The sequence below is a fragment of the Oncorhynchus gorbuscha genome, linkage group LG08 (genome assembly GCF_021184085.1).
Source record: "Oncorhynchus gorbuscha isolate QuinsamMale2020 ecotype Even-year linkage group LG08, OgorEven_v1.0, whole genome shotgun sequence".
Taxonomy (NCBI): Eukaryota; Metazoa; Chordata; class Actinopteri; order Salmoniformes; family Salmonidae; genus Oncorhynchus; species Oncorhynchus gorbuscha.
The window spans coordinates 13744558-13771542 of NC_060180.1; the positions used below are offsets into that span (position 1 = coordinate 13744558).

At 42.0% G+C, this 26985-nt stretch overlaps 1 protein-coding gene across 1 annotated transcript; it reads left to right on the plus strand.

The window, feature by feature from the left end:
- Nucleotides 1-476: 476 nt before the first annotated feature.
- LOC124040752 (G-protein coupled receptor 26-like) lies at nucleotides 477-3793 on the plus strand. Its single transcript, XM_046357841.1, has 3 exons — nucleotides 477-1538; nucleotides 2464-2577; nucleotides 3424-3793. Exons 1-3 carry the CDS (start codon nucleotides 868-870, stop codon nucleotides 3662-3664), a joined length of 1026 nt encoding a protein of 341 aa, XP_046213797.1. The 5' UTR covers nucleotides 477-867; the 3' UTR covers nucleotides 3665-3793.
- Nucleotides 3794-26985: the final 23192 nt, after the last annotated feature.

Here is a 26985-nt window from a genome sequence, read left to right on the forward strand (position 1 = left end):
CATCGAAGTATGATTTCAGTTCCATTCTCATTTCTGTGTTGCCCCGCCTGGGGCTTGAACCAGAAACCTTCTGGCTACTGGACAGCCTCTCCAACCTCTAGGGCTTAAGAGCTACTGCTGCCGATTGATCATATGTTGTGTCTATAATATCTATAATTATAAATTGTGATATCAGTCATTTATATGCTCCATACTCTTGTGGATTAACTACAGCCTGGTTAACTCCTATAACGCAGTAATATGGGACTTACATCAGCTAGAGATAACACATAGATACATTTGTTGTATGTTGTTTATCGAATTGTAGGGTCGAGCACGATGTCAGTTGCATGAGTTAACACTTACCGCATGATATTGAAGAAAAATACATTTTTGGTTGCTTTGGGGAGGCGATGGAGTGTGTAGCATATGGGTGTGGGTGAGGTGTGACATATACGACATAAGCATCGCCAGAGACAGACCATCCGAGAGACTGCGCTCGGCGTTTGCGAAGCTGTCCACCAGTACAATACGCAATTGCGCAATACGGGGATGTTGTGCGAGCAGTGGCAAGAAATAAATAGTTAGAAACTTAGTGCAGCCACACGTGCAGGGGTGTGTGTATTTGTAATCATCCGTTCCTGGTGAAATTTGGTTCAGCACATCGAGGATACTTGGATGTCCCTTCTTGCGACTCTCCATAGTGAGCCGGCTGTATCGTTACATGGAGGCACGAGAAGGACAACGAAGAATAACCGTGCAACTGTGTCGGATGTTTGCTTGTTGGACATCGTAGTTGCAGCAGGATGCTATATGTAATTTGTTTCAGAAGCTGGACGGTGGATACAATTGTCAAAAGTGCGGATATTTGAGCGGGACACACGCACAATGCACATTGCGGACATGGCTGTCTCTGTGTTTGTAGTAGTGATCATCGCCGTCTCGTTTCTGTCCAACGTGGTGGTACTGATCTGCTTTTTGTACAACCAGGAGATTCGAAAGCAGGTGCCCGGGTTGTTTATCCTCAACCTAACCGTCTGCAACCTGTTGCTTACCGTGTCCAATATGCCTCTAACTCTGGTCGGACTTATCAACAAAGGAAACACTGGAGGCAGCGGGTTCTGTCAAACTGTGGGTTTCCTGGACACTTTTCTCACCACCAACTCAATGCTCAGTATGGGGGCTTTGAGCATCGATCGATGGGTGGCAGTAGTTTTTCCGCTGAGCTACCACTCCAGAATACGACACCGGGACGCAGTGATAGGGCTTGGATACACGTGGATGCACTCGCTCTCGTTCTCCACGGTGGCCACTTGCTCTTCCTGGGTTGGGTACCATCACCTTTACGCATCATGTACGCTCTGCAATGCGAGAGCAAGCGTCTCCCGGACGCAGTTCATCATCTACACTTTGGTGTTACACTCTCTCACGTTTCTCTTGACCTTAATCGTGTTGTGTGTAACGTACCTGAAAGTTCTGAAAGTTGCGCGGTTTCACTGTAAACGCATCGACGTGATCACTATGCAGACCTTATTGCTGCTTGTGGATATTCACCCGAGGTAAGCCGTTGAGCCTAGTCTGAGTCATTTGCTTTGACATTTTTTTCAGATTATCCCACGAATTGTAATTGCAAAATTACCAATGCGACTTCAGTGGATTTAGGATTGATTTCAGCACCACCGTTTTGGTCCAATGTTACGGTCTCAGATCTCAGCGCCCTTTATCAAAACTAAAATGACACAAATATATTCCAAACCAAGAGCTCTTCACATACAGATCAAAACCATTATAAATTGTGACCATTATAAAACTTGAATAATACTGTGAAAATGTACTGTTTGAAAAGGCGCCTGAAATCTCAGCCTGTCATGGTGGGATGGAGTTTTGGCCTGCCTCCCCCTCCCAACTCTGACCACTCCCAGACTGTCCTAGCTAAATTCTTGTTTGAGAAATTGCTCTTTGTTAATAAGCTATTTGTTGTTTCTATTTGACCATGTACATTGAAAACAATCACATTAAGGTACTTAATTGTCACCCAGAAATTATTTGATATTGTGATAAAAACGACTGCATTGGACCTGTATTGTTGACTTCATTTGATTATCCCTTTTCAATTATTTCCACATTACAAAACTCAAATAGTTAAACTAGCCTCAAATAGGTAGATTGATGCCCTCTCAGTGTCACTTTCCCTGTTGTCTGTCTTTCTTCTTTCTCAGAGGCCGGGGTCAATTCCTTGTGATTAGCGATCAATTAAACAATAAGTATTGACCTGGAATTGGACTTGATTTACATAATGGATGTGTTACAGTTTCGATATCTTGAACAATCCATTGGCATTGACCTGAGGCTGTGCTCTGATACTGTCCATAGAAGCATGCTGTTTTCTCAATCACCCTTCATTCCACTCGAGAGGCCATGTTTTGAGGCTGTGCTCCTGGGTCATCCCCTGGGTTGATAACGGTCCCCTCTGTCATTTGGCAGTGTGCGCCAGCGGTGCCTGGATGAGCAGAGACAGCGGAGGCAGAGAGCCACCAAGAAGATCATCACATTCATTGGAACGTTTGTGGTGTGCTTCGCCCCTTACGTCATCACGAGGTGAGCAGGGGTTCAAATCTATCCTCAACACCCCTGTGCATGTGGGATGGTGTTATATTGTGGGATTGGCTGCTGCGAACTGTGGTGACATCAGTTCCCCATCTGAGACCAACGAAACTTGTCTACTTCCTGTGCAAATGGCTTGTGCTTTGGGTAGAAAAAATTACTTTGCAACATGGACCATAGTCAATTTCTACAACCCCATCTTATTATGTTCTATCAATCCATATCTAAATCCCTAACCAATCAGCTTGAGGGTGATTATGTTGTCACCCTTTTTCTTCATGAGTTTTAGGATGAAATCCCAGGAAAGGGAGAAAGAGTGTAAGAGAAAGATCATCTGTAAGAGAGTTAACATGGGTGGACGTGTCATTATGAGTGAGTGAGAGACCCTGATGATACTTCTCATTACACCTGCTGCCTATTGTAGAAGTGCAGCTGCAACCCTTCAGAAGGGGATAGAACATAACCGCGAAGATGGAGATCACATCAGGGGTTATAATTATAGTGAGATCCCCATTGTGAGTTTGATAGCGGCTGTAAATCACAAGACCAGTGACCTGAGCTCGTCATTCTGAGAATGAGCCTTGTCCTTGTGAAACGCCTCCATACACTTACCTGGTAAGGACAGTGAGACAAACAAGAGCAACTCCACATCCCCTAACATTCACGATCGACTCAGAGCCATGGCATTTTGAAGCAAAATGTTGACATTTCTGAGAGCTTATTAAAGAGTTTCCACAGGACATTAGGTTTTTTTGACATCTGTGTTGTTTTTTCACTGGTCTATGAAACAGCTATCCACTGTTCATAATATAACTTATCTCTCTGTGCTTGTTGTGTCAGAATCTTCGAGCTCTTCACGCTAGGACAGATAAACCCTCACTGGGGTGTCTTGTCTAAGTGTTTGGCCTACAGCAAGGCAGCCTGCGACCCCTTTGTCTACTCACTGCTCCGGAACCAGTACAGGAAGACATGCAGCGACCTGACCAACAAGATCCTGAAGAGAAGTTCCTTTAACTCCTCCGCCCGCATGGTGGAGAACGGAAGGGTCAACGACACCAACAACTTCAAACCCACCCATTGACTATGGCAAGATGGAGACATTGAGGTACTTACATACAGTTGAAGTCGGAAAGTTTACATACACTTAGGTTGGAGTCATTAAAACTCATTTTTCAACCACTCCACAAATTTCTTGTTAACAAACTATTGTTTTGGCAAGTATGTTAGGAAATCTACTTTGTGCATGACACAAGTCATTTTTCCAACAATTGTTTACAGACAGATTATTTCAGTCATTATTTGCTGTATCACAATTCCAGTGGGTCAGAAGTTTACATACACTAAGTTGACTGTGCCTTTAAACAGCTTGGAAAATTCCAGAAAATGATGTCATGGCTTTAGAAGCTGATGATAGGCTAATTGACACCATTTGAGTCAATTGGAGGTGTACCTGTGGATGTATTTCAAGGACTACCTTAAACTCAGTGCCTCTTTGCTTGACATGATGGGAAAATCAAAAGAAATGAGCCAAGACCTCAGAAAAAATATTGTAGACCTCCACAAGGCTGGTTCATTCTTGGGAGCAATTTCCAAATGCCTGAAGTTACCACATTCATGACCCCAAGCATACTTGCAAAGTTGTGGCAAAATCTCTTAAAGATAACAAAGTCAAGGTATTGGAGTGGCCATCACAAAGCCTTGACATCAGTCCTATAGAAAATTGTGTGGGCAGAACTGAACTGCCTTACAAACCTGACTCAGTTACACCAGCTCTGTCAGGAGGAATGGGCCACAATTCACCCAACTTATTGTGGGAAGCTTGTGGAAGTCTACCTGAAACATTTGACCCAAGTGAAACAATTTAAAGGTAATGCTACCAAATACTAATTGAGTGTATGTAAACTTCTGACCCACTGGGAATGTGATGAAATAAATAAAAGCTGAAATAAATAATTCCCTCTACTATTATTCTGACGTTTCACATTCTTAAAATAAAGTGGTGATCCTAACTGACCTAAAACAGGGACTTTAGGATTGATCCTAGTAGGATTAAATGTCAGGAATTGTGAAAAACTGAGTTTAAATGTACTTGGCTAAGGTGTATGTAAACTTCCGACTTAAACTGTACCTAAGTAGTGAGCCATGGTTGGAGAGTGGAGAGAGTTGAAAAAAACCTGAGAAGAGATTGCTTTGAGTTGCTTTGTATCGATTTCGTACTTCCGCAGTTTTGAGCAGGGTTAACTGTTGCTCTCTTTCTCGTTGTGTGACATGAGTGAGAAAACATGACGCCCTTAATTGGGAAGATATGACGGAGAGTCATGTGGGTCACAAATTACTGTTGCTAAGCCAGTGAGTCACTCATTCATTAAAGTATGTCAATTCGTTTAAAATGGTTTCATTCCAACCGAGTGGTTTTGATGGAGTGATTTCTTGTTGTAGCATGTATGACTTCAGATAAAATAAATTAGATTTTGACATATGTTGCTGCTCATTAGTGTAGCAACATCGCCAGGATTCACTGTTCCTGGGCCCAATGAGTTTGTGTGCAAGGTAGCATGCCCTGACTATGACTCACATAGCTAAGATGATGTAGCTGCATGGGCAAAATTCTACACAATTGAGTGCCTTTCAAACGCGTGATTATGTCACTGTAAAAGGGATAACATGTCTCTGTATCACTATCACCTAAGTGTAGTAACATCTGGATGGATAACTATGGGAATATAAAGCATTTGAGATCATTTTTTGTTGGTATGATACCTTGTGCGATATAGCTGCAAAAGTGTATACAGTGACTCAGCGACAAAGTTGTGTACAGATGTAGGGTCTTAATTTGATCACTGTTTTGTTGCTGAGAATGTTCCTGCACGGGCAGGAAATGCAAACTTGTAATTTCCACCAAAATTTCAGAATTGATTTGCCGTAACAAAAAATGTATCAACCCATACAAAAAATGGCCATTAATTATAATCCACGTCATATTTAACATTTCCTGTTGCTGCAGGATTATTATCCTGCTGTAACAAACTGGCTCAGATTTAAGACCCTACATCTGTATGATTGTAGAGTATGGTAAGCTGATGATGTGGCATTATCAAACTGTTTCTTGAATATTATTAAATTGTATTATCATATCATGCATAAAACTGGATAATTTTGTATTTGAATGTGATAGTATAGCCATTATATCCATACTGTATAATACATTTTTAAACATTCTATTTTTGCTCTGCATTACTAACACCCACAGTATTACCACTTCATCTATAGAGGAGTCACCTGAGCGGTCTGTAGATTACATTTTCAGTTGTAAAGTTAATGAATTTTGGTGATGTTGGCAACCAAGGTAAAGTGTATTACTTTCATTTCCTTTGAGTGTTTGATGCCCTAGACAGATGAAAATGTATATTTATTTTTGTTAAAAGCAGTCAAAGCAGTGTTCAGTTTTGCTAAATACATTTGTGACTTTATTGAAATAAATGCTGTGCATTTCAAAAGGGAAAATGCTTCACTCAAGTGATTTGGTTGTATGCATAATGCCTTTGGAGGTATCATACTGTCCAGTAGTTCTTATTAGCTATTGTGACATGATAGTCAACTCATGGCTATTGCAGTCATACGAAATAAGCTAAGGAGACTCTTTTTTTATTGTAGCAATACATATTACTGGTGAAGAAGTAGTGACAACTACTAGTCTTGTCTTTGATTAACTGACAAGGATATGGTTTGAGAGCTGACGTATGTGTGCATTTCATTGCTATAACAAGACAGACCCTCACAATCTGCTAGCTCGATAATCAAAATGTTGGCCGTCTAGTAGTATGGATATCATAAAGATGTCCTCCAGACATCCAGCCACATTCAATATCCAGGATGGTGATGTGGTATTATATGGCATGTTAAAGGTATGAGGGTACCGTTCAAAACTCGTTATGGCGTACAGACAATTGAACTTGACCCAATTGTGTCCTACTTTGAATGTTCAACAACATAATATCTCAAAGGACAACTCTTTACATGGTAATACTACACTCACAGTCAGAAGTAAAAGACAATGTAGGAAGGATAATTTGTTTGAGGAATAATAGTTTAAAATACGTTACACCCACCTCTACCCTGCAGAAATGATGACAGCGCAGCTACATTCTCTTACCCTGGGATTTCACAACAGAAACAGGTTGACAGTTAAGGGCCATGATAATTGCAGGGTTGTGAGGAAATAAGTGGAAAAAGAGGAAAGAGAACAGAGGAAAGGGGAAAGGGGAGGCATATCTCTAGAAGCACTACAGTGAGCAGGCAGCTGTGACAGAGCCAAAGGATGATGGGTAATGACAGCCCATTGCCCTTACCATCACCACCTCACAAAACGGTCTGAACTAACACAGAAATGAAAGTGAACTTCAAATAGAGTACCACAGTATGAGTCATAATACCCATAGAACCTTGCAATCAAACAAGGAACTGGTTCCAATTGTTTTTCCACCATTAATTTTACCCAGAGGGGATAAGGGCTGTTTCGTGTAGGCTTACCCTGGCATGACGTTTTGATAACCATGTAAATCCCTCTAGGACAAGGTGAATTGTATCAATATATCCGCCTGTATTCACCCCTTGAAAATGAAATGCTAATTAGCTGCTAATGTGGCTGTCATAAAGAACTACAAATGCCATAATGATCTGGACGAGACTGCCAAACAGAGGCAAAGGTAGGAATCTCTGGATTAACTATCTAATGTTAGCTAAATACAGTAATGAACAAATTGGCTACATTTATTTACATTGACAATTCTGTGAACAGTCTTATACAAGTTTTAAATTGAAACAATACCTGTTAGCAAAGGTGTCAGTTAGAGATGACGGGCAGGAGCTTGCTGGGATTTGTAGTCTGGTATGATGTCTACTATGATGCTAATCAGCATTTTCGAATCTCAGAGTAAATAGAGCTGAATATATTCATAAAATTCCCCTTGTCCGAGAGAGATTTACATAATTATCAAAAAGTCATGCCAGGGCAAGCCTACATGAAACACAGCTCTTATTTGAATTGTTTCTCAAAATTCCCTATGGGAAAAATGAACCTTTCCCTGTTTGCCTGCTAGGGTATATGGTTATTATGATACCTCCACTGTGGGGCTCTGTGGAGTTATTTCCCTTCCATTATCTCTATGGAGATGTTTCATATAGATGTAGGATCTTAATTTGATCACTCTATTGTTGCAGAGAATTTTCCTGCACTACAGGAAATGCTAACTTGTTGTGTATTCAAAGTTTGAAAAAGGTTCTAAAGTTTATTATTTCCACTTTAAAATTTCAGACTTGATTTGCCGTAACAAAATTTTTTATCAACCCCTGCAAAAATTGTCCATTCATTATAATCCACATAATAATTCACATTTTTTGTTGCTTCATGATGTAGCAAACTGGCTCAAATTAAGATCCTACATCTGTATGTCATGAATCATGATGATACAACTTCACTGGAGCGTTGACAATTGAAAAGGTCACTGTAAAATCATCTGCTTCATTTTTAGACAGCAAGTTCTTCACCTGTCAGTATTCATTGTTAACACAATGGATCTGAGAGAAAGGTTCCCCAAAAAGTTCTGATCACACTTTCTGTGAACTATCTAATAGATTCTTAATGGGAGCCATTATTAGGAGGAATTAGTTTTCAATGCTTATAGCGGACTACAACTATGACAACTATACCTATTATGAAACCTATATTAATAACAGCCCATACTTTATGGCTTTGAAAAGGAATGCTATATGAAACTATGAGCTGATATGAATATCTGTGTGAAGTCTTGAAATTTACTTTAGGGTTATAAAGGGTTATATAAATACATTCACATGAATTCAGTACAGATAGGCAGTTCATTGAAAGTATTAGCAAAGTACCTGCCTCCTCAACCCTTTAAGAGTCACGGAGTGGGCTTGAGATGGAAACAAACCTGCACCAGCCACGGTGAATACCTGCCCTGTGACTAAATTACAGAGCGTAGGTAGATAGAGAGATAACAAGTGGAGGAGCGAAGGAGAACAGGCGAGTGAGGCGGCCGACTTCACACACCCCCACCCCGTGGGAAGGCCTAGCCTCATTAGGGGAAGTAAAAGTTAGCGCAGACAGGATAAGAACAGGCATCACGTATGGCAAGTACATAAGGCTGCTCAGAAGATCTTTTGGTTCTATCTTGTATATGTTCCCCACAAGCGTTAGTCTTATGTTTATAGAGTCAGGGTTGCTTATCGTGGACAATGAATGGTGGACAATGATAACATTGTGGCACAGTCCACCTTGCCTGACACTCAAACTGAATTCTTCCACTGCTCTATGTTCGCTACAGTACATTCTTCAGTCTGAGTCTGCCATCGTTGAAGTCGTTTGTGGTGACGTCAAAATTAGGGGTGTCGTAAAAAACAAGGTAATCAGCGATTGGATCATCTCTAAACAATCATTTTCTAAATGACGCTTTACCCATGTGTGTTCTGGTTCTGGCCCAATCTAAGGTTTCTGTAACCAATCAGAATGGTTGGAATGTGTTTACGTTCTAGAAACCGTCGGGGACGTACCTACTCAGGTCCAGACTCATTGCGGAGAAAAATGTACGTGTCCGTGGATGTGGCTTAGCGTTTGACCAGAGCAAGGAGTTTTGCTAACCAGGCAACAGTTCACAAGCCATATAATGTCAGCTGACAGTACAATGAGGCTAAAGCTCATCACAGGTTAGCATATACAAAAGAGCTGTGTGAGGCTCATTAAAACACGCATGTTGGCCAGCGTCACTGGTAAGATATTAGAACAATGCAGCTACAGTATCAACTAAATTGAGTTATGTCCCATTGTCACCCTTCCTGTTCGGGTGGCACTCAGCGGTCGTCGTCACCGGCCTACTAGCTGCCACTGATCCTTTTTCCCCTTGCTGTTTATTGGTTTCACCTGTTTGTGTTTTAGGCTGATTAGTCGGGCTTTATTTACCAGTAGGCCCGCCTGCTCTTTGTGCGGGATTGTTTTGTGTAACTTGTGTGCACGTCTGTGGGTTCCGTGTTTCCCATTTCGTGGGTTTTGCTGGACAGTTTAAGTCCCCGTGTTTGGGATATTTGTTTTGTTGTGCGCCCTGTGTTTTCGTGGGGTTGGCTTATGTTCGTTGTTTTGTGCATTAAATATAGCACCACCCTGAACTCTCTGCTTCCTGCGCCTGACTTCTCTCCCACTACACCCAGTACGTCACACCCATATGGTCTAGATAGATTTGTACATTTTTTATGTTATTCCTGAACTCAGAAAATAAATACTGTATTCTACCTGTGGGAGATAAAAAAATATATATAATAATTGAAAGACCTCAACACAACCCATCCAGACAATCACAGATCTTATTGGTCATTCTCAGCCACATTGTTTCAATCCCTCAACATTCCTTCAGACTCCCAATTAAAATGACACAAGAGCCAAGCCATTTAGCCATTTAAGATTCTGATTTTGTTAGATAAATCACATAGATAGCAAGTTTTCCAGTATGCAGACACTCCTTTAAAACAACAATGCTGACATTAGCTTGTGTGTGTTTTCAGGTATTCTGCCTGGGGTGGTTTGGTCTTCTTCAGCTGTTGTCGATAACCTAGTGGCTGCTCTCTGTGAGTCATCATCATTTCAACTCCTCTCAGTAAGGCTGCCATAACCTTTCACTATCACAATGCCTTCCCTGAGCTGCACATTGTTCAGGTTTCAAAGCAATAAAAGATGGGAGAACTTAACTCAAGTTGCCCTTTAAAAACAATTAAGGAGTGAAGTGGTCCAACCTGTTTTCACCTTTCAATAGTATTATTTTGGGACACCACCAGATAGACAAAGCATAATAATATCACAACGGGGGAATATAGTGATGAGATTCAGTCTGTTTACTCAGTATTTTACAACCCGGAAATGGTTTTGTTGTTGCTTGGTTCTCTTTCTTCCTTCACCGATTGAATAAAAACTGAGGGACCTTCAACTTTTCAGTGAGTATCTGTGGGTACGTGTGTGCCTGAGTCTGGGTTTTTCTCTGTGGGTTTTTCCATAGGTTCTCTACCCTATTACAGTATGTACCCGCACGCACGCACACACACACACACACACACACACACACACACACACACACACACACACACACACACACACACACACACACACACACACACACACACACACACACACACACACACACACACACACACACACACACAAACACAAGAATGCATGCAAAGATGCACAAAAGCAAGCAACATAAAATAAACATTGCAGAAAGTTGTTCTGATATCTTTTTGCCTTGAGACACACATTATTCAAAACTCTATCACCCACACAAACATACTGACAGATGGGAAATGTTACTTTTCACAGTAACTTGTAGTGACATTTGCTGCACCAAGAAGCAAAACATAGTATTCCTGCTTTAAATGGGTGAGTCAGAGCCAATGCTGAGTAATTCCCCCTGAATTAAACAACCAACAAGAAATTCTGGAGGAGGGAATCCTATCATATTCTGCATTTAAAAATAGACCCAAGATTTGTTTATTTTTTTTACCTTTATTTAACTAGGCAAGTCAGTTAAGAACGCATTTTTATTTTCAATGACAACCTAGGAACAGTGGGTTAACTGCCTGTTCAGAGGCAGAACGACAGATATGTACCTTGTCAGCTTGGGGATTTGAATGAGCAACCTTTCGGCTGCTAGTCCAACGCTCTAATCAGTAGGGTACCCTGCCGCCCCATTTCTTCGTCCTTTCTTTGTAATTACGATACAGAGTAGACAAACATGTCAAGGAGTAGCCAGAAACCTGTCATTTCCATAGCAATGCGGAATTAATTGATTTTGATCTAAACCTTTATTTCAGAGCACCACGTAGTGATAAAAACACTGTATTTGTAATGAAGACTTAGGTGTTCTTAATGACAGTTTGTAAGTGGCCATATTGTGTTGACTAACTGCACCAGCAGCTGAAGATGCTCCCCTAGCTGTTAATGAGTATGTGATTTATGCAGTTTGAATTTTCAACCATCTGTTTATTCATTAATCATGAACTAGAATAACAGAGGAAGGGAAGGAATTTATAATCTGGATATGCATGCATATAAATTATCTTCTGATAATTGTATTTTTGCCCCTAAAGGTTTGTTTTAAAACGTGGTCTGTTTGTTGTCTGGACTCTGACATTGTCAGGAAGGAATTATGATTATATTGAGAGAAGGGATGTTAGAAGTATGTGTTGCCGACTGTTTGGTGTTCTCATGTGATCAATAAGGTTTGTATAACTGAAGACTGCCCACTGAGGTAACAGGAGTTTTCAGGTCGCAGGTTTCTCATTAGATGAGCACAGTTCACTGAATCACCTCTGCTACTCTAAGGAAAGTCGTACCTGATATTTTGAGGATCCTCTTTAATGAAATTCAAATTCATACCATCGGTTATGACTGTGCCTTGTTCTTATTTCATTTTTTATTTTATAGTGGAGGCTGGTGGGAGGAGCTATAGGAGGATGGGCTCATTAAAATATATATATATTTCACCTTTATTTAACCAGGTAGGCCAGTTGAGAACAAGTTCTCATTTACAACTGCGACCTGGCCAAGATAAAGCAAAGCAGTGTGACAAAAACAACAACACAGAGTTACACATGGGATAAACAGACATGCAGTCAGGAGTGCATGTAGTTTAATGCAATGTTACTGACATGTGCCCTTGAGCAAGGCACTTAACCCTAATTGCTCATGTAAGTCGCTCTGGGTAACAGCATCTGCTAAATGATTAACACGTACATTTAACTCTAATAAGGTCCATTTAGTCTGATATAAGGGTGTCTGTCTCTCAGATAAAGTACTATCTCTGATAATGTATGGCCTTCACTCTCCATTTAGCATGTTGGCCATGTTTATTACCACCGGCTAGTATACCAGGGGCATATCCAGGCTGCTACTTCCATTCATCAATGACTCCATGTAGACCTGCATGAAAACACACACTCGTACTGCACTGAAATCCATTAACTTGGAGTGTTCTACGTAGCTAATATGGAATTGTTTTAAGATGGTCATACCATGGATCATTTTGCTATTTGATTTGGAATGTTAGGAGCCCTGTAGGTACCTTTCCTACTATAGCCCATAGAAATGCATTGAATAATTAATCGACAGCAATTCAATCAACTTTCAGCAAGCAACTGCTTTTAAAGGGTGTTTGCTTTTTTTTCTGTCAAGACTAAATCTGATTACCTTCAACTCTTCTGTAAAGTACCATCCATGCCAACAAGTCTGTTGATCCAAATACACAGAGTAAAAGATGAAAACAGACTAAACATGGCAGAGATACGTGCACTCTGCTACTTTTAAGATGGAATAGAACATCAGCACTTACACTAAAGTAAACATTACGAAAGGGATAAAAAGTGCAACCTGTAAATAAAAGACCATATCATATTGGTGTGTTTCTTAAGCCTATAGTTCTTTCTCTTCATACTCATAATGTTCTAGATGAAATAATAGGGAATATAAATTATACAAGAAAAATACATATGTCACTCATCACATCAGTTCAGGTCATTCTATAGCCCACTGGGCACAGACTTCATTTCAATGTCTTGTCATTCCAATCTCCTTTGCATTAGCGTAGCCTCTTCTGTAGCCTGTCAACTATGTGTCTGTCTATCCCTGTTCTCTCCTCTCTGCACAGACCATACAAACGCTCCACACCGCGTGGCCGCGGCCACCCTAATCTGGTGGTCCCGGCGCGCACGTCCCACGTGGAGTTCCAGGTCTCCGGTAGCCTCTGGAACTGCCGATCTGCGGCCAACAAGGCAGAGTTCATCTCAGCCTATGCCTCCCTCCAGTCCCTCGACTTCTTGGCACTGATGGAAACATGGATCACCACAGACAACACTGCTACTCCTACTGCTCTCTCTTCGTCCGCCCACGTGTTCTCGCACACCCCGAGAGCTTCTGGTCAGCGGGGTGGTGGCACCGGGATCCTCATCTCTCCCAAGTGGTCATTCTCTCTTTCTCCCCTTACCCATCTGTCTATCACCTCCTTTGAATTCCATGCTGTCACAGTTACCAGCCCTTTCAAGCTTAACATCCTTATCATTTATCGCCCTCCAGGTTCCCTCGGAGAGTTCATCAATGAGCTTGATGCCTTGATAAGCTCCTTTCCTGAGGACGGCTCACCTCTCACAGTTCTGGGCGACTTTAACCTCCCCACGTCTACCTTTGACTCATTCCTCTCTGCCTCCTTCTTTCCACTCCTCTCCTCTTTTGACCTCACCCTCTCACCTTTCACCCCCTACTCACAAGGCAGGCAATACGCTCGACCTCATCTTTACTAGATGCTGTTCTTCCTCTAACCTCATTGCAACTCCCCTCCAAGTCTCCGACCACTACCTTATATCCTTTTCCCTCTCGCTCTCATCCAACACCTCCCACACTGCCCCTACTCGGATGGTATCGCGCCGTCCCAACCTTCGCTCTCTCTCCCCCGCTACTCTCTCCTCTTCCATCCTATCATCTCTTCCCTCTGCTCAAACCTTCTCCAACCTATCTCCTGATTCTGCCTCCTCAACCCTCCTCTCCTCCCTCTCTGCATCCTTTGACTCTCTATGTCCCCTATCCTCCAGGCCGGCTCGGTCCTCCCCTCCCGCTCCGTGGCTCGATGACTCATTGCGAGCTCACAGAACAGGGCTCCGGGCAGCCGAGCGGAAATGGAGGAAAACTCGCCTCCCTGCAGACCTGGCATCCTTTCACTCCCTCCTCTCTACATTTTCCTCCTCTGTCTCTGCTGCTAAAGCCACTTTCTACCACTCTAAATTCCAAGCATCTGCCTCTAACCCTAGGAAGCTCTTTGCCACCTTCTCCTCCCTCCTGAATCCTCCTCCCCCTCCTCCCTCTCTGCAGATGACTTCGTCAACCATTTTGAAAAGAAGGTCGACGACATCCGATCCTCGTTTGCTAAGTCAAACGACACCGTTGGTTCTGCTCACACTGCCCTACCCTGTGATCTGACCTCTTTCTCCCCTCTCTCTCCAGATGAAATCTCGCGTCTTGTGACGGCCGGCCACCCAACAACCTGCCCGCTTGACCCTATCCCCTCCTCTCTTCTCCAGACCATTTCCGGAGACCTTCTCCCTTACCTCACCTCGCTCATCAACTCATCCCTGACCGCTGGCTACGTCCCTTCCGTCTTCAAGAGAGCGAGAGTTGCACCCCTTCTGAAAAAACCTACACTCGATCCCTCCGATGTCAACAATTACAGACCAGTATCCCTTCTTTCTTTTCTCTCCAAAACTCTTGAACGTGCCGTCCTTGGCCAGCTCTCCCGCTATCTCTCTCTGAATGACCTTCTTGATCCAAATCAGTCAGGTTTCAAGACTAGTCATTCAACTGAGACTGCTCTCCTCTGTATCACGGAGGCGCTCCGCACTGCTAAAGTTAACTCTCTCTCCTCTGCTCTCATCCTTCTAGATCTATCGGCTGCCTTCGATACTGTGAACCATCAGATCCTCCTCTCCACCCTCTCCGAGTTGGGCATCTCCGGCGCGGCCCACGCTTGGATTGCGTCCTACCTGACAGGTCGCTCCTACCAGGTGGTGTGGCGAGAATCTGTTTCCTCACCACGCGCTCTCACCACTGGTGTCCCCCAGGGCTCTGTTCTAGGCCCTCTCCTATTCTCGCTATACACCAAGTCACTTGGCTCTGTCATAACCTCACATGGTCTCTCCTATCATTGCTATGCAGACGACACACAATTAATCTTCTCCTTTCCCCCTTCTGATGACCAGGTGGCGAATCGCATCTCTGCATGTCTGGCAGACATATCAGTGTGGATGACGGATCACCACCTCAAGCTGAACCTCGGCAAGACGGAGCTGCTCTTCCTCCCGGGGAAGGACTGCCCGTTCCATGATCTCGCCATCACGGTTGACAACTCCATTGTGTCCTCCTCCCAGAGTGCTAAGAACCTTGGCGTGATCCTGGACAACACCCTGTCGTTCTCAACCAACATCAAGGCGGTGGCCCGTTCCTGTAGGTTCATGCTCTACAACATCCGCAGAGTACGACCCTGCCTCACACAGGAAGCGGCGCAGGTCCTAATCCAGGCACTTGTCATCTCCCGTCTGGATTACTGCAACTCGCTGTTGGCTGGGCTCCCTGCCTGTGCCATTAAACCCCTTCAACTCATCCAGAACGCCGCAGCCCGTCTGGTGTTCAACCTTCCCAAGTTCTCTCACGTCACCCCGCTCCTCCGTTCTCTCCACTGGCTTCCAGTTGAAGCTCGCATCCGCTACAAGACCATGGTGCTTGCCTACGGAGCTGTGAGGGGAACGGCACCTCAGTACCTCCAGGCTCTGATCAGGCCCTACACCCAAACAAGGGCACTGCGTTCATCCACCTCTGGCCTGCTCGCCTCCCTACCACTGAGGAAGTACAGCTCCCGCTCAGCCCAGTCAAAACTGTTCGCTGCTCTGGCCCCCCAATGGTGGAACAAACTCCCTCACGACGCCAGGACAGCGGAGTCAATCACCACCTTCCGGAGACACCTGAAACCCCACCTCTTTAAGGAATACCTAGGATAGGATAAGTAATCCCTCTCACCCCCCCCCCTTTAAGATTTAGATGCACTGTTGTAAAGTGACTGTTCCACTGGATGTCATAAGGTGAATGCACCAATTTGTAAGTCGCACTGGATAAGAGCGTCTGCTAAATGACTTAAATGTAAATGTAATGTAATGTAGTTTTGATTCACATCTGGTGGAGTTTTGAACTAATGTGACTTCATTGTGAAATCAACAAAAAAATGTCACTGTGTCATTGGATTTAGGTTAAAAGTTTGGGGGGATACTAAATTCATTTATGTTGATTACTTACATTTAAGACATTTACATTTAAGTCATTTAGCAGACGCTCTTATCCAGAGCGACTTACAAATTGGTGCATTCACCTTATGACATCCAGTGGAACAGTCACTTTACAATAGTGCATCTAAATCTTAAGGGGGGGTGAGAGGGATTACTTATCTTATCCTATCCTAAGTAATCCCTCTCACCCCCCTTTAAGATTTAGATGCACTTTTTGCAAATACGATCAGTTTTCCACATTGATTCAACGTCGTCACATTAGTTTTGTTGTTGTTGAAATGTCGTGGAAGCAAAGTTGATTCAAACAGTTTTTTCCCAGTGGGAAAAATGTAACACATCCCCACCACCACCAGATGTAACACGTCCCCACCACCACCAGATGTAACACGTCCCCACCACCACCAGATGTAACACGTCCCCACCACCACCAGATGTAACACGTCCCCACCACCACCAGATGTAACACGTCCCCACCACCACCAGATGTAACACGTCCCCACCACCACCAGATGTGTCCCCACCACCACAGATAACACGTCCCCACCACCACTAGATGTAACACGTCCCCACCACCAGATGTAACACGTCCCCACCACCACCAGATGTAACACATCCCCACCACCACCAGATGTAACACGTCCCCACCACCACTAGATGTAACACGTCCCCACCACCACTAGATGTAACACGTCCCCACCACCACCAGATGTAACACATCCCCACCACCACCAGATGTAACACATCCCCACCACCACCAGATGTAACACATCCCCACCACCACCAGATGTAACACATCCCCACCACCACCAGATGTAACACATCCCCACCACCACCAGATGTAACACATCCCCACCACCACCAGATGTAACACATCCCCACCACCACCAGATGTAACACGTCCCCACCACCACTAGATGTAACACGTCCCCACCACCACTAGATGTAACACGTCCCCACCACCACCAGATGTAACACATCCCCACCACCACCAGATGTAACACATCCCCACCACCACCAGATGTAACACATCCCCACCACCACCAGATGTAACACATCCCCCCCACCACCACAGATGTAACACATCCCCACCACCACCAGATGTAACACATCCCCACCACCACCAGATGTAACACATCCCCACCACCACCAGATGTAACACATCCCCACCACCACCAGATGTAACACATCCCCACCACCACTATGTTAAGCCAGAGGTTCAGAAAGGTATTTTCACCCCTCTCAGCTGTTGTAGCTGTAGAGGTGGAGGTTGTGTAATATAAATGACCAAACTGCCTCAACTCCCAGCCTTTCATCCTAAACCAAATCGAGACATTCAATCTCTATCTCTACCCTCTCAATTTAAATGTGTTTTTTGTTCATTTAGCTTTTTATGTGCTTTGAGATTCAAACTGAAACAGTGTGGTCTATCACCTTTTTCATCTGCCTGAGATTGAACAGGAACAAAGGTGGAGACTGGGAGATGGAACCTTTCACTGCTGTAATATCTTTTACAGATCACACTTTGATGGGATTATGTGGAATATTGGAGCATCTCTTAATGAAATGATGACATGAACAGGATGTTGTCTTATAGGATGAATATAGCTCTCTGTCATATATCTGACTGACTGTGGTCCAGGTCATCTACAATCCTTCGTCCAAGTCAACAGCCCTGCTAAAGAAATCTTAGGAGGAAAAAGTCCATTTTAAGGGGCCACAGTCAGTCAGATATATGACAGAGAGCACCCAATAAGAAGGTTTCCTCTCCAATCAGTAGGACAAAGCAGTACCTCAGTAAAGCTGATCCATACAATAATTGTTTGGACTAACAAAAACCACTGGCTTAGGACCATACAATCATTGTTTCGACTAACGAAAACCCCTGGCTTAGGAGAATCCATTAACTAATTTCATTAGGATATACTTCAGCTGTGAACAGACTGGCCAAGAATGGGGACATTCTGAGGAGCCCGAGCTATCAATATACCTGTGTTCTCCCCACTTAAGGTCAACATGGAAAGGAAACTCAGGGACATTGTCAAGACCTGGGATAATCTATCAATCAGTTTACCAGTTTACCAGGCTCTACTACTATAGTCATACTGTAGATACAAAAATATATTTGGAAAGATAGATGTCAAATGTTTTACTGTAAGATTAAGGTTTTATCTGTGTTGTTGAATGAGGAATCGTTACAATGGGGAAGAAAAACTTGAAATAAATCAAATCAAATCAAATTGTATTGGTCACATACACATGGTTAGCAGATGTTATTGTGAGTGTAGTGAAATGCTTATGCTTCTAGATCCGACAGTGCAGCAGTATCTAACAGGTAATATCTAACAATTCCACAACAAAACCTAATATCTAACCAAGTCCACAACAAAACCTAATACACACAATCTACTGTAGTAAAAGAATGGGATGAGAATATATAAATGTAAAATATATGCATGAGCAGTGACAAAACGACTGAGATGCAATAGATCGTAAAGAATAGATAGTGAAGGATACAGTATACAGTATATACATATGAGATAAGTAATGCGAGATATGTAAATATTCTTAAAGTGGCGTTATAAAAGTGACTAGTGTTCCATTTATTAAAGTGGCCAATGATATCAAGTCTAGGTAGGCAGCCGTCTCTCTGTGCTAGTGATGGCTGTTTAACAATCTGATGGCCTTGAGATAGAAGCTGTTTTACATACAGATACACCATAACTCTACCTACATGTACAGACTGCCTCAACTATCCGGCACCCCCCTGTATTTATTGTTATTTTTTTACTGCTGCTCTTTAATTATTTGTTACTTTTATCTCTTATTCTTATCCATATTTGTTTTAAACTGCACTGTTGGTTAGGGGCTCGTAAGTAAGCATTTAACTGCACACCTGTTCAGCTGCATGTGTCTAATAAAATTTCATTTATTTCAAAATTGGATTCAAAGATAGAGGATGGGTCTGCAGAGAAAGAAAGAGCCACCACAAAGACTGATTCAATCTCTATTTTCCATTATAAACAACCAACCCAGCAGGCACAAATGTTTGGAATTAAGACTTTATGATGTCATTTTAACCTTTTTTTGCCCGATTTGAAGGCATAGGGTAAGAAAACAGTGTAATACTATGTGGGTTTGGGTTAAATGCAGAATACACATTTCATTTGAATGTATTCAGTTGTACAAATGACCAGGTATCCCCCTTTCCTTTCCATTGAGATAGAGCTCAATAGCAGAGCTGTTACTAACCTATGAATTGACGACTTCAGTGATCCAGTCTGTGCATGAAGTCTGCACTCAGCTAGATACGCTCTGCGATAATTAGTGGGAGAGACCCTGTTCCTGACAAACCTTCTCCCTCTCACGCTATCACCCAGCTGTGAGGGAGTATGGAGCTGGGGGTGGCAGACACTGGAAGAGGGGAGGCATGGAGTGAGAATTGGACACGTGTTGTGTGTGTATGTGTGGGGATGGGAAACGGGGGCAGCGTGACATTGCATCTGACAAATAGGAGACATCATCTCTTCTTGTGAACTACAGTACAAAGGCTCCTCACCCAGTTCCACTGGTCTACTGGCCACATTTCTCTCCTAATCTGGAATGAAAATAATGAAGATATGCTGTACAGATGGAGGAAGTAACACTTTCAGATACGGATTCTAGTCATTGAAATGTGTGACCGGATTATCATCTCAATTGGACGCCTCAACTGGACTCGAAAAGGACACCCACTGAATGCACCTTTTTTGTTTCAATCATTCCCATTACCTGTACATGACTGAACAATATCCAAATGTACTGTTGATCAGTCTTGGTGTCTCCACAACTTGAACTGTTTCTTGCAACTGCAGCTCACCACGAACTCAGAAGAACATTTACTGGATAGTGATTTATATTACTTACATGTGACCAACTGAAGCATACATCTGTTCCATTATGTTAAAAGGGAGCATATAGTATGTCACAGAGACATTGGATTCATATGTGACCAACTGAAGCATACATCTGTTCCATTATGTTAAAAGGGAGCATATAGTATGTCACAGAGACATTGGATTCATAATATTTACCATGACTAAGTCATCCTGTCACAAATGACATTTTGGTTTGCTGTCATTTGCATTGTTGATGTTTTGGGACAATGATGAGTTTGACTCATAGATACACATTTAGCCTGCAGCAACCCCCCCTCCACAATACACACACACGCACACACGTACACGTACACACACACACACACACACACACACACACACACACACGCACGCACGCACGCACACACACACACACACACACACACACACACACACACACACACACACACACACACACACACACGCAAGCACCGACATACACGCAACATCATACAACAGCAGACGTGAGTAGGCTATGACGTTAATAGACACTGAATTAACAACCTCCCTATGAATCTGATAGGGGATAAACACACCCCTAGTTGCCATGGTTTCCTGGCTCTCTAAAATTTTGAAACTGTTGAAAATGCGTGGTGAATATTTGAAGACTATGTGGAGGAGGAGAGTTGGCAAAGCCATCAAACATATTGTAGCACCTCTGCTGCTCCAGGATCAGAACAGGCACACACGTAGAGAGCTCTATTTACTGTCACAGGTGTCAACAGATAGTACAGGCAAGGATAAATTCTGGGCTGACTGTTATTTGGTCCTGAAGCCACTCTCAGTGATGGGCTTATTGAACTGTGAGTTTAGGTGTAGACTCACTGTGACTGCCACATGCCATGGGGATGGTCTGTGTTGATTGACAAAACAAAATTGATTGTCTCAATTGATTGACAAAATACAATCAGAATCTGTTCCAAGAATGGTCATTTTGACATCGACGTGCTCCCCTTTACAGAGAAAGCTTTGACATACAGTATGTTTACATTACAATAACTACTGTAAAAAGGTGTGATATGTGCTACTTTCCACACACAAACACTGTGCTTATTTCATCACCAACCCACATTATGGAACATCCATTTTTACCAGATTACCATAATAGATTAGTGTATGACAACAGACACACTTACGCCCTGTTTATAGCTTGTGCTAACATCAGTGCTTTGTCCTGATCTTGTCTACATTCTGATTATGCCCACATTTCTAGAAATGTGTCTATACATGGAATAATGTATATGTTGAATAATGTGTGTACGTTAATGTATATGTTGAATAATGGGTGTATGATAATGTATATTTGGAATAATGGGTGTAGGTTAATGTATATGTTGAATAATGGGTGTATGATAATGTATATGTTGAATAATTGGTGTATGTTAATGTATATGTTGAATAGTGGGTGTGTATTCATGTACATGTTGAATAATGGGTGTGTGATAATGTATGTGTTGAGTTAATATTTGAGATGTGATCAGCACAGCTAAAGGCCACCATCTGTCACATGAAGGTGTGTGTGCTGGGGTGGGAGTGAGTGGGTGTACACCCCTTAGGCCAAGTGACTAACACTGAGTACTATGCACAGGGGTTCATTTTTTTTTCATACATCGTTTATTATAACGCAAGTAGTTCAGGGTCATATCATTCCGTCCAATTATTTCTCATCTAAGAAAATATACGTAGTGTGTAACAGGATTGATGCGTAAATGAATTTACACATGGCTTTACCAGTGAATTGGGTGGTCTCTATGGCAACATGACCTTGAAAGTTATCTGTGTCAAAGAGGATTTGTTTCTTCGCAGTAGTGCATACATATACTGGACAGCCGAGTGTCCTATCATCTTAGATATATTGCATTACAGTATGAACTGATCATGAGGCTTAGGAAACATTTAAATTACAAGAAGATAATAAATGCAGCTTTTAATTTATAGCACACATCATTTTGCTTATCAGTGTTAATATTTTTTTTCATGCAAAGACATGCCTTCTTCTTCTTAACTCCTATAACCTTTATGTAAATCTCGGTCTGGATTTTGAGTCATTTGAACAAACCTTGAAGTGATGCTACCTGAGCAACTATGACAGATTCCCCTCAAACACAAGTTACAATAGATACATTGTATGCATTGATACAGCACTGTAAATGCATGTAATATAGGGAGCACTAACTGAATTTTACCATTCTGTGAGCGCAGAATGAACACAGACCCAACACTGTGCAGCCAAACGGGACGATGGGCTGAAATTGAAGGCATACACACAGTTGAACCATGATAGATTGCTTCTGCTTTGGTCCAGTGGAATACAAAGATGTATCTCTTTCTGTTTGTCCTTGAAAATGAGACATGCTGCATTCAGTTGAAGTTATTGTTACTTCAAGTAATAGTTAAACTCTCCCGTAGGTTTACCAAAACATTCAAGGGTCATTTTCTGAAAAGTGGGGTTACAAGTTTATTAACTTTAAAAGTAGAAATACTTTCCCATTGTTCCTCAACTGTAGTGTATGATATACCATTTTCTAGCTCTGAGTCTCTACTTTTATCCAATGCAAAATGTTGTTACATAAGACCGAATCGAGCTGGTCAGTCACATATGCTTAAATCATCAGAGTTATTTTTAGGCGCTCTAGAGAACAACATATACTTAGTTTAACCTGCATTCATTACTACTTTCAGATCAATAAAGTTTTTCTGTAATATAATGAAGGCAGACGGTAGTTCAGACACAGTCTGGACAACTGTGGGGGCAATAGAATAGACAACAGTATCCTAGGCATACAAGTGCAGTTTACATTTTTTTTACAGACATGTCAATATTGTTACTGTAAACAGTAAAAAGTACAGGACCCAGAATCGGCCCCTGTGGGACACTATATTGGTTAGGTCGGGGTGTGACTAGGGTGGGTTATCTAGTTGATCTATACATCTATGTTGGCCTGGTATGGTTCCCAATCAGAGGCAGCTGTTTATTGTTGTCTCTGATTGGGAATCATATTTAGGCAGCCATTTCTCCTTTGTGTTTTGTGGGATTGACTTGACTATGGGATTTGTGGGATTGACTTGACTATGGATAGTTGCCTGTTAGCACTATTGTTAGCGGCACATTTTGTTTGAGATGTATTATTTTGTTTTGCTGTGAGATTCACTTAGTCATAAAAAGATGTGGAACCCAGATCACGCTGCGCTTTGGTCCACTCATTATAACGATCGTGACAGACACCTTTTGTAATGTCCAGCGAATGTGATTTAACACCATCAGTAGATACTCATTGAGTTCTATCTGTCAAGTCATTTTTAAACCAGTTACAAGCAGCCTAGTCTTGGCCCATTGAGGAAAGCCTCTGAATTAGTGATCAACCTTATCGAAAGCCTTTGACAGGTCAATGAAGAGGGCAGCACAATGTTGCCTTCTATCCATACAGTTAACCACGTCATTTATAACTGGGTTTGCAGCAGAGATAGTGCTATGACCTGGTCTAAAACCTGACTGATGTACATTTAGGATACATTTCAAAGACAAGAAAGATCTTATTAAGGATTTTAATATTTTAGCTAGGCAAGAAAGTTTAGAAATAGGGCGGTAATTATTTAGGTCACAAAGGTCACCACCTTTGTGAAGGGGGAATACATGGGCCTCCTTCCAAACCTTGGGGAGAGTACCAGATTTAATCATCAGCTTAAAATATGGATTTATTATTATTTAACAATCAGGGGTTGCAGAGAGCTGCAGTAAAAATGGATCAAGCATATCAGCCCCAATGGATTTGTTTTTACCTCAATCTTAAGCAAGTTATCTAGCACATCATAGATAGTAAATTGTTGAAATTAAAACAAAGGTTCAATAGAATATGACGGGTTAACCGTCAAATCAGCTAGAGGCTGACAGGGGGAAGAGCAGTTTCTCCGTTTCTCTCAAATAAAAAGCCTGCCATGATAATAATAGTGATCAGTTATGATGCCAGAGTCAGAGAGAACTTTCTTATGCAGGGAAGAAGAGGAATTTGTTTACTTCCCTGCATTTACTGTTTTCCAAAATGTTGAAGGATCACCAGCAGAGTCAGAGACAGAGCTTAACCACGTAGCTTGATTTTGATTTCTTAATGGAAATAGTACATCTGTTTCTCAATTATATGAAAGAATGCCAGTCCACTAAAGAGTCAGTTTTCCTTGCTTTGGCCCAGGCATGATTTCTCATCTGATTAAGCTCAGAAGAAAACTAAGGGTTAGATCTATCTTTGACTCTGAATTGTTTAAAAGGAGAGTGTCTATTTGCCAGAGGAATAATTATGGAGGAAACATTTTCCAGAGCCAAATCAAGGTCAGGGGTACAGTAGAATCAGAGTAGAAGATGTCATGTAAAAACCCTTGAGGAGAAATATTTTTTAAGTTATCTTCTTAATTAAACAAGGATTAGTATTTTGCATCTCTAATACATACTATGGGACAATGATCACATGTAAATACTCCACTTTGGGGGTTATTAGTAAGAATTAAATCAATAAATGAGGAGTTAAACAGGTTTCTTTAACAGTTATTTTAACATATCTGATACATATCTGATTTTTTCCCTAATGTGTAAACAGCAAAATAAATTGGATATTTTATCTTCCGTTTGTAATTGGCTTTCTTCTGTGGACGAAGGATCGGACCAAAGCGCAGCGTGGTTAGTGTTCAACATGTTTAATAAAGACCATAAACGTGAACACCACAAAATACCAAAACAACAAATGTGAAAAACCGAAACAGTCCTATCTGGTGCATAGACACAAAGACAGAAGACAACCACTCACAAAACCCAACACAAAACAGGCTACCTAAATATGGTTCCCAATCAGAGACAATGACTAACACCTGCCTCTGATTGTGATCCATATCAGGCCAAACATAGAAATGGGAAAACTAGACACACAACATAGAATGCCCACTCAGCTCACGTCCTGACCAACACTAAAACAAAGAAAACACAAAAGAACTATGGTCAAAATGTGACACCGATTTAAACCATCTCCATATATGGATCTGAATCCTGATACAAACCCGATCCTCCATACGCGACCTCTGTCTGGACGTTCAGATCAGAAGTGTTTTTTTGTACATGACCTGATGTTGACAACCACCCCAAAATGTAAAGGAACAGTGACAGGAAAAGAGTATGGCATCTGTGTGCTACATCAGTGTCAATTTGCAAATTTGTAAAACTGTGTTTGGAACAGTGGAGGCTCCTCAGAGGAGGAAGGGGAGGACCATCCCCCTCAGGGAAATTTCATAAAAATAAAAATAGTGAAGCATTAAAAAGGTTATCTTTTTTAGATAAAACTACACTAAATATATTCATATTTCACCAAACAATTTAATAAAATACTGTTTGCAATGAAGGTCTATAGTAACTTCAACAGCACTCTCTGGGGTAGCACCATGGTGTTGCCGGAGGACAGCTAGCTTCTGTCCTCCTCTGGTTCAATGCAAAACCTGGGAGGATCGTAGGCCTCACCCCCTTCCATAGACCTACATGGTAATTATGACCACTTCCAGAGGACGTACTCCAACCAATCAAAGCTTTTTCAGTATGAACTGACATGTTGTCCATCCAATCATAGGATTAGGATCAGAGAATGAACCTAGTGTGTTGTATTGGGGTTGTGCCACAGAGCATTATGGGGGGTTATATGTGTTGAGAAGCTTGGTGAGTTGATGACATCATTGGATAGAGATTGAAAAGTTATAGTTTAGCATTTTTGGGATATTATTCAATTCAAATTAGTTTCTTCAAATTACAGGAGACGGAGGAGGTAGATTATGAATTATTTTCTTGGTTTTATAACTTTCTCTTTATGTCCAGTTAGTGCAGTTTATTTCAATTTGCCTTGCTAACTTCAGTAGCAAGTAGCAGTAGCTAGCTACCAGCTTGAGTGTGCGTGCACCTTTCGCCGCCGAGCTGGTAGCCTGTGTCCGCTGTTCATTTGGTCAGGGTAACTAATTGGTAACGTTATGTATTTATAGTCCATTTGTGTGTCAGGAGAAAATGTGAATGTGATCAAATTTGTTTTATATTCCAAATGCATCTGGCTAGGCTGCCTATATGTTTTCAATCCAAAATTATTAACTGGAATTAATCAATCAACATAATACTGATGACAGATGTGAGTACATTTTTTTACAAGGCCTATAGTTGCATAGGCCTGCATGATGCAAACATGAATAAAGCAACCTCAACCCTGTGAGTTATATTGTCCATCAGTTGTTGTCTCTGTGTCTGGGTAGATGTAATCCCCCTCCTAATCTAGTTTAAATATAATTCATATGAACACGTATATACGGTTTCTGCAGTTTGACAGGGTTTTTACAACTGATTAATCACTGTCATACCGTATAGGGTCCAGGGCTTTCATGGTTAGGTAAACAGATAAGGAAAAACTCTGGGCCACAGGGGGTAGAAATTTCCCCACCACGCTGGGACCTATGGTGCCACCAGTCTGCTTGCAGTAGTCAGTTATCGTCAGGTATGTGGATGATCAGGGCTTTACTCAGGAACGTTTCTTTGGCTACTTTGATGTGTCAAGTGGGTGAGATGTTTAACTTCATGGACAAACTTGTTGTT

What these genes read in the sequence shown, in the direction of transcription:
- LOC124040752 (XM_046357841.1), top strand. Translation starts at nt 868, where the DNA reads ATGCACATTGCGGACATGGCTGTCTCTGTGTTTGTAGTAGTGATCATC. An exon ending in CTTGTGGATATTCACCCGAG is followed by an intron (nt 1,539 to 2,463) that starts GTAAGCCGTTGA and finishes GTCATTTGGCAG; the next exon opens with TGTGCGCCAGCGGTGCCTGG. An exon ending in GCCCCTTACGTCATCACGAG is followed by an intron (nt 2,578 to 3,423) that starts GTGAGCAGGGGT and finishes TTGTTGTGTCAG; the next exon opens with AATCTTCGAGCTCTTCACGC.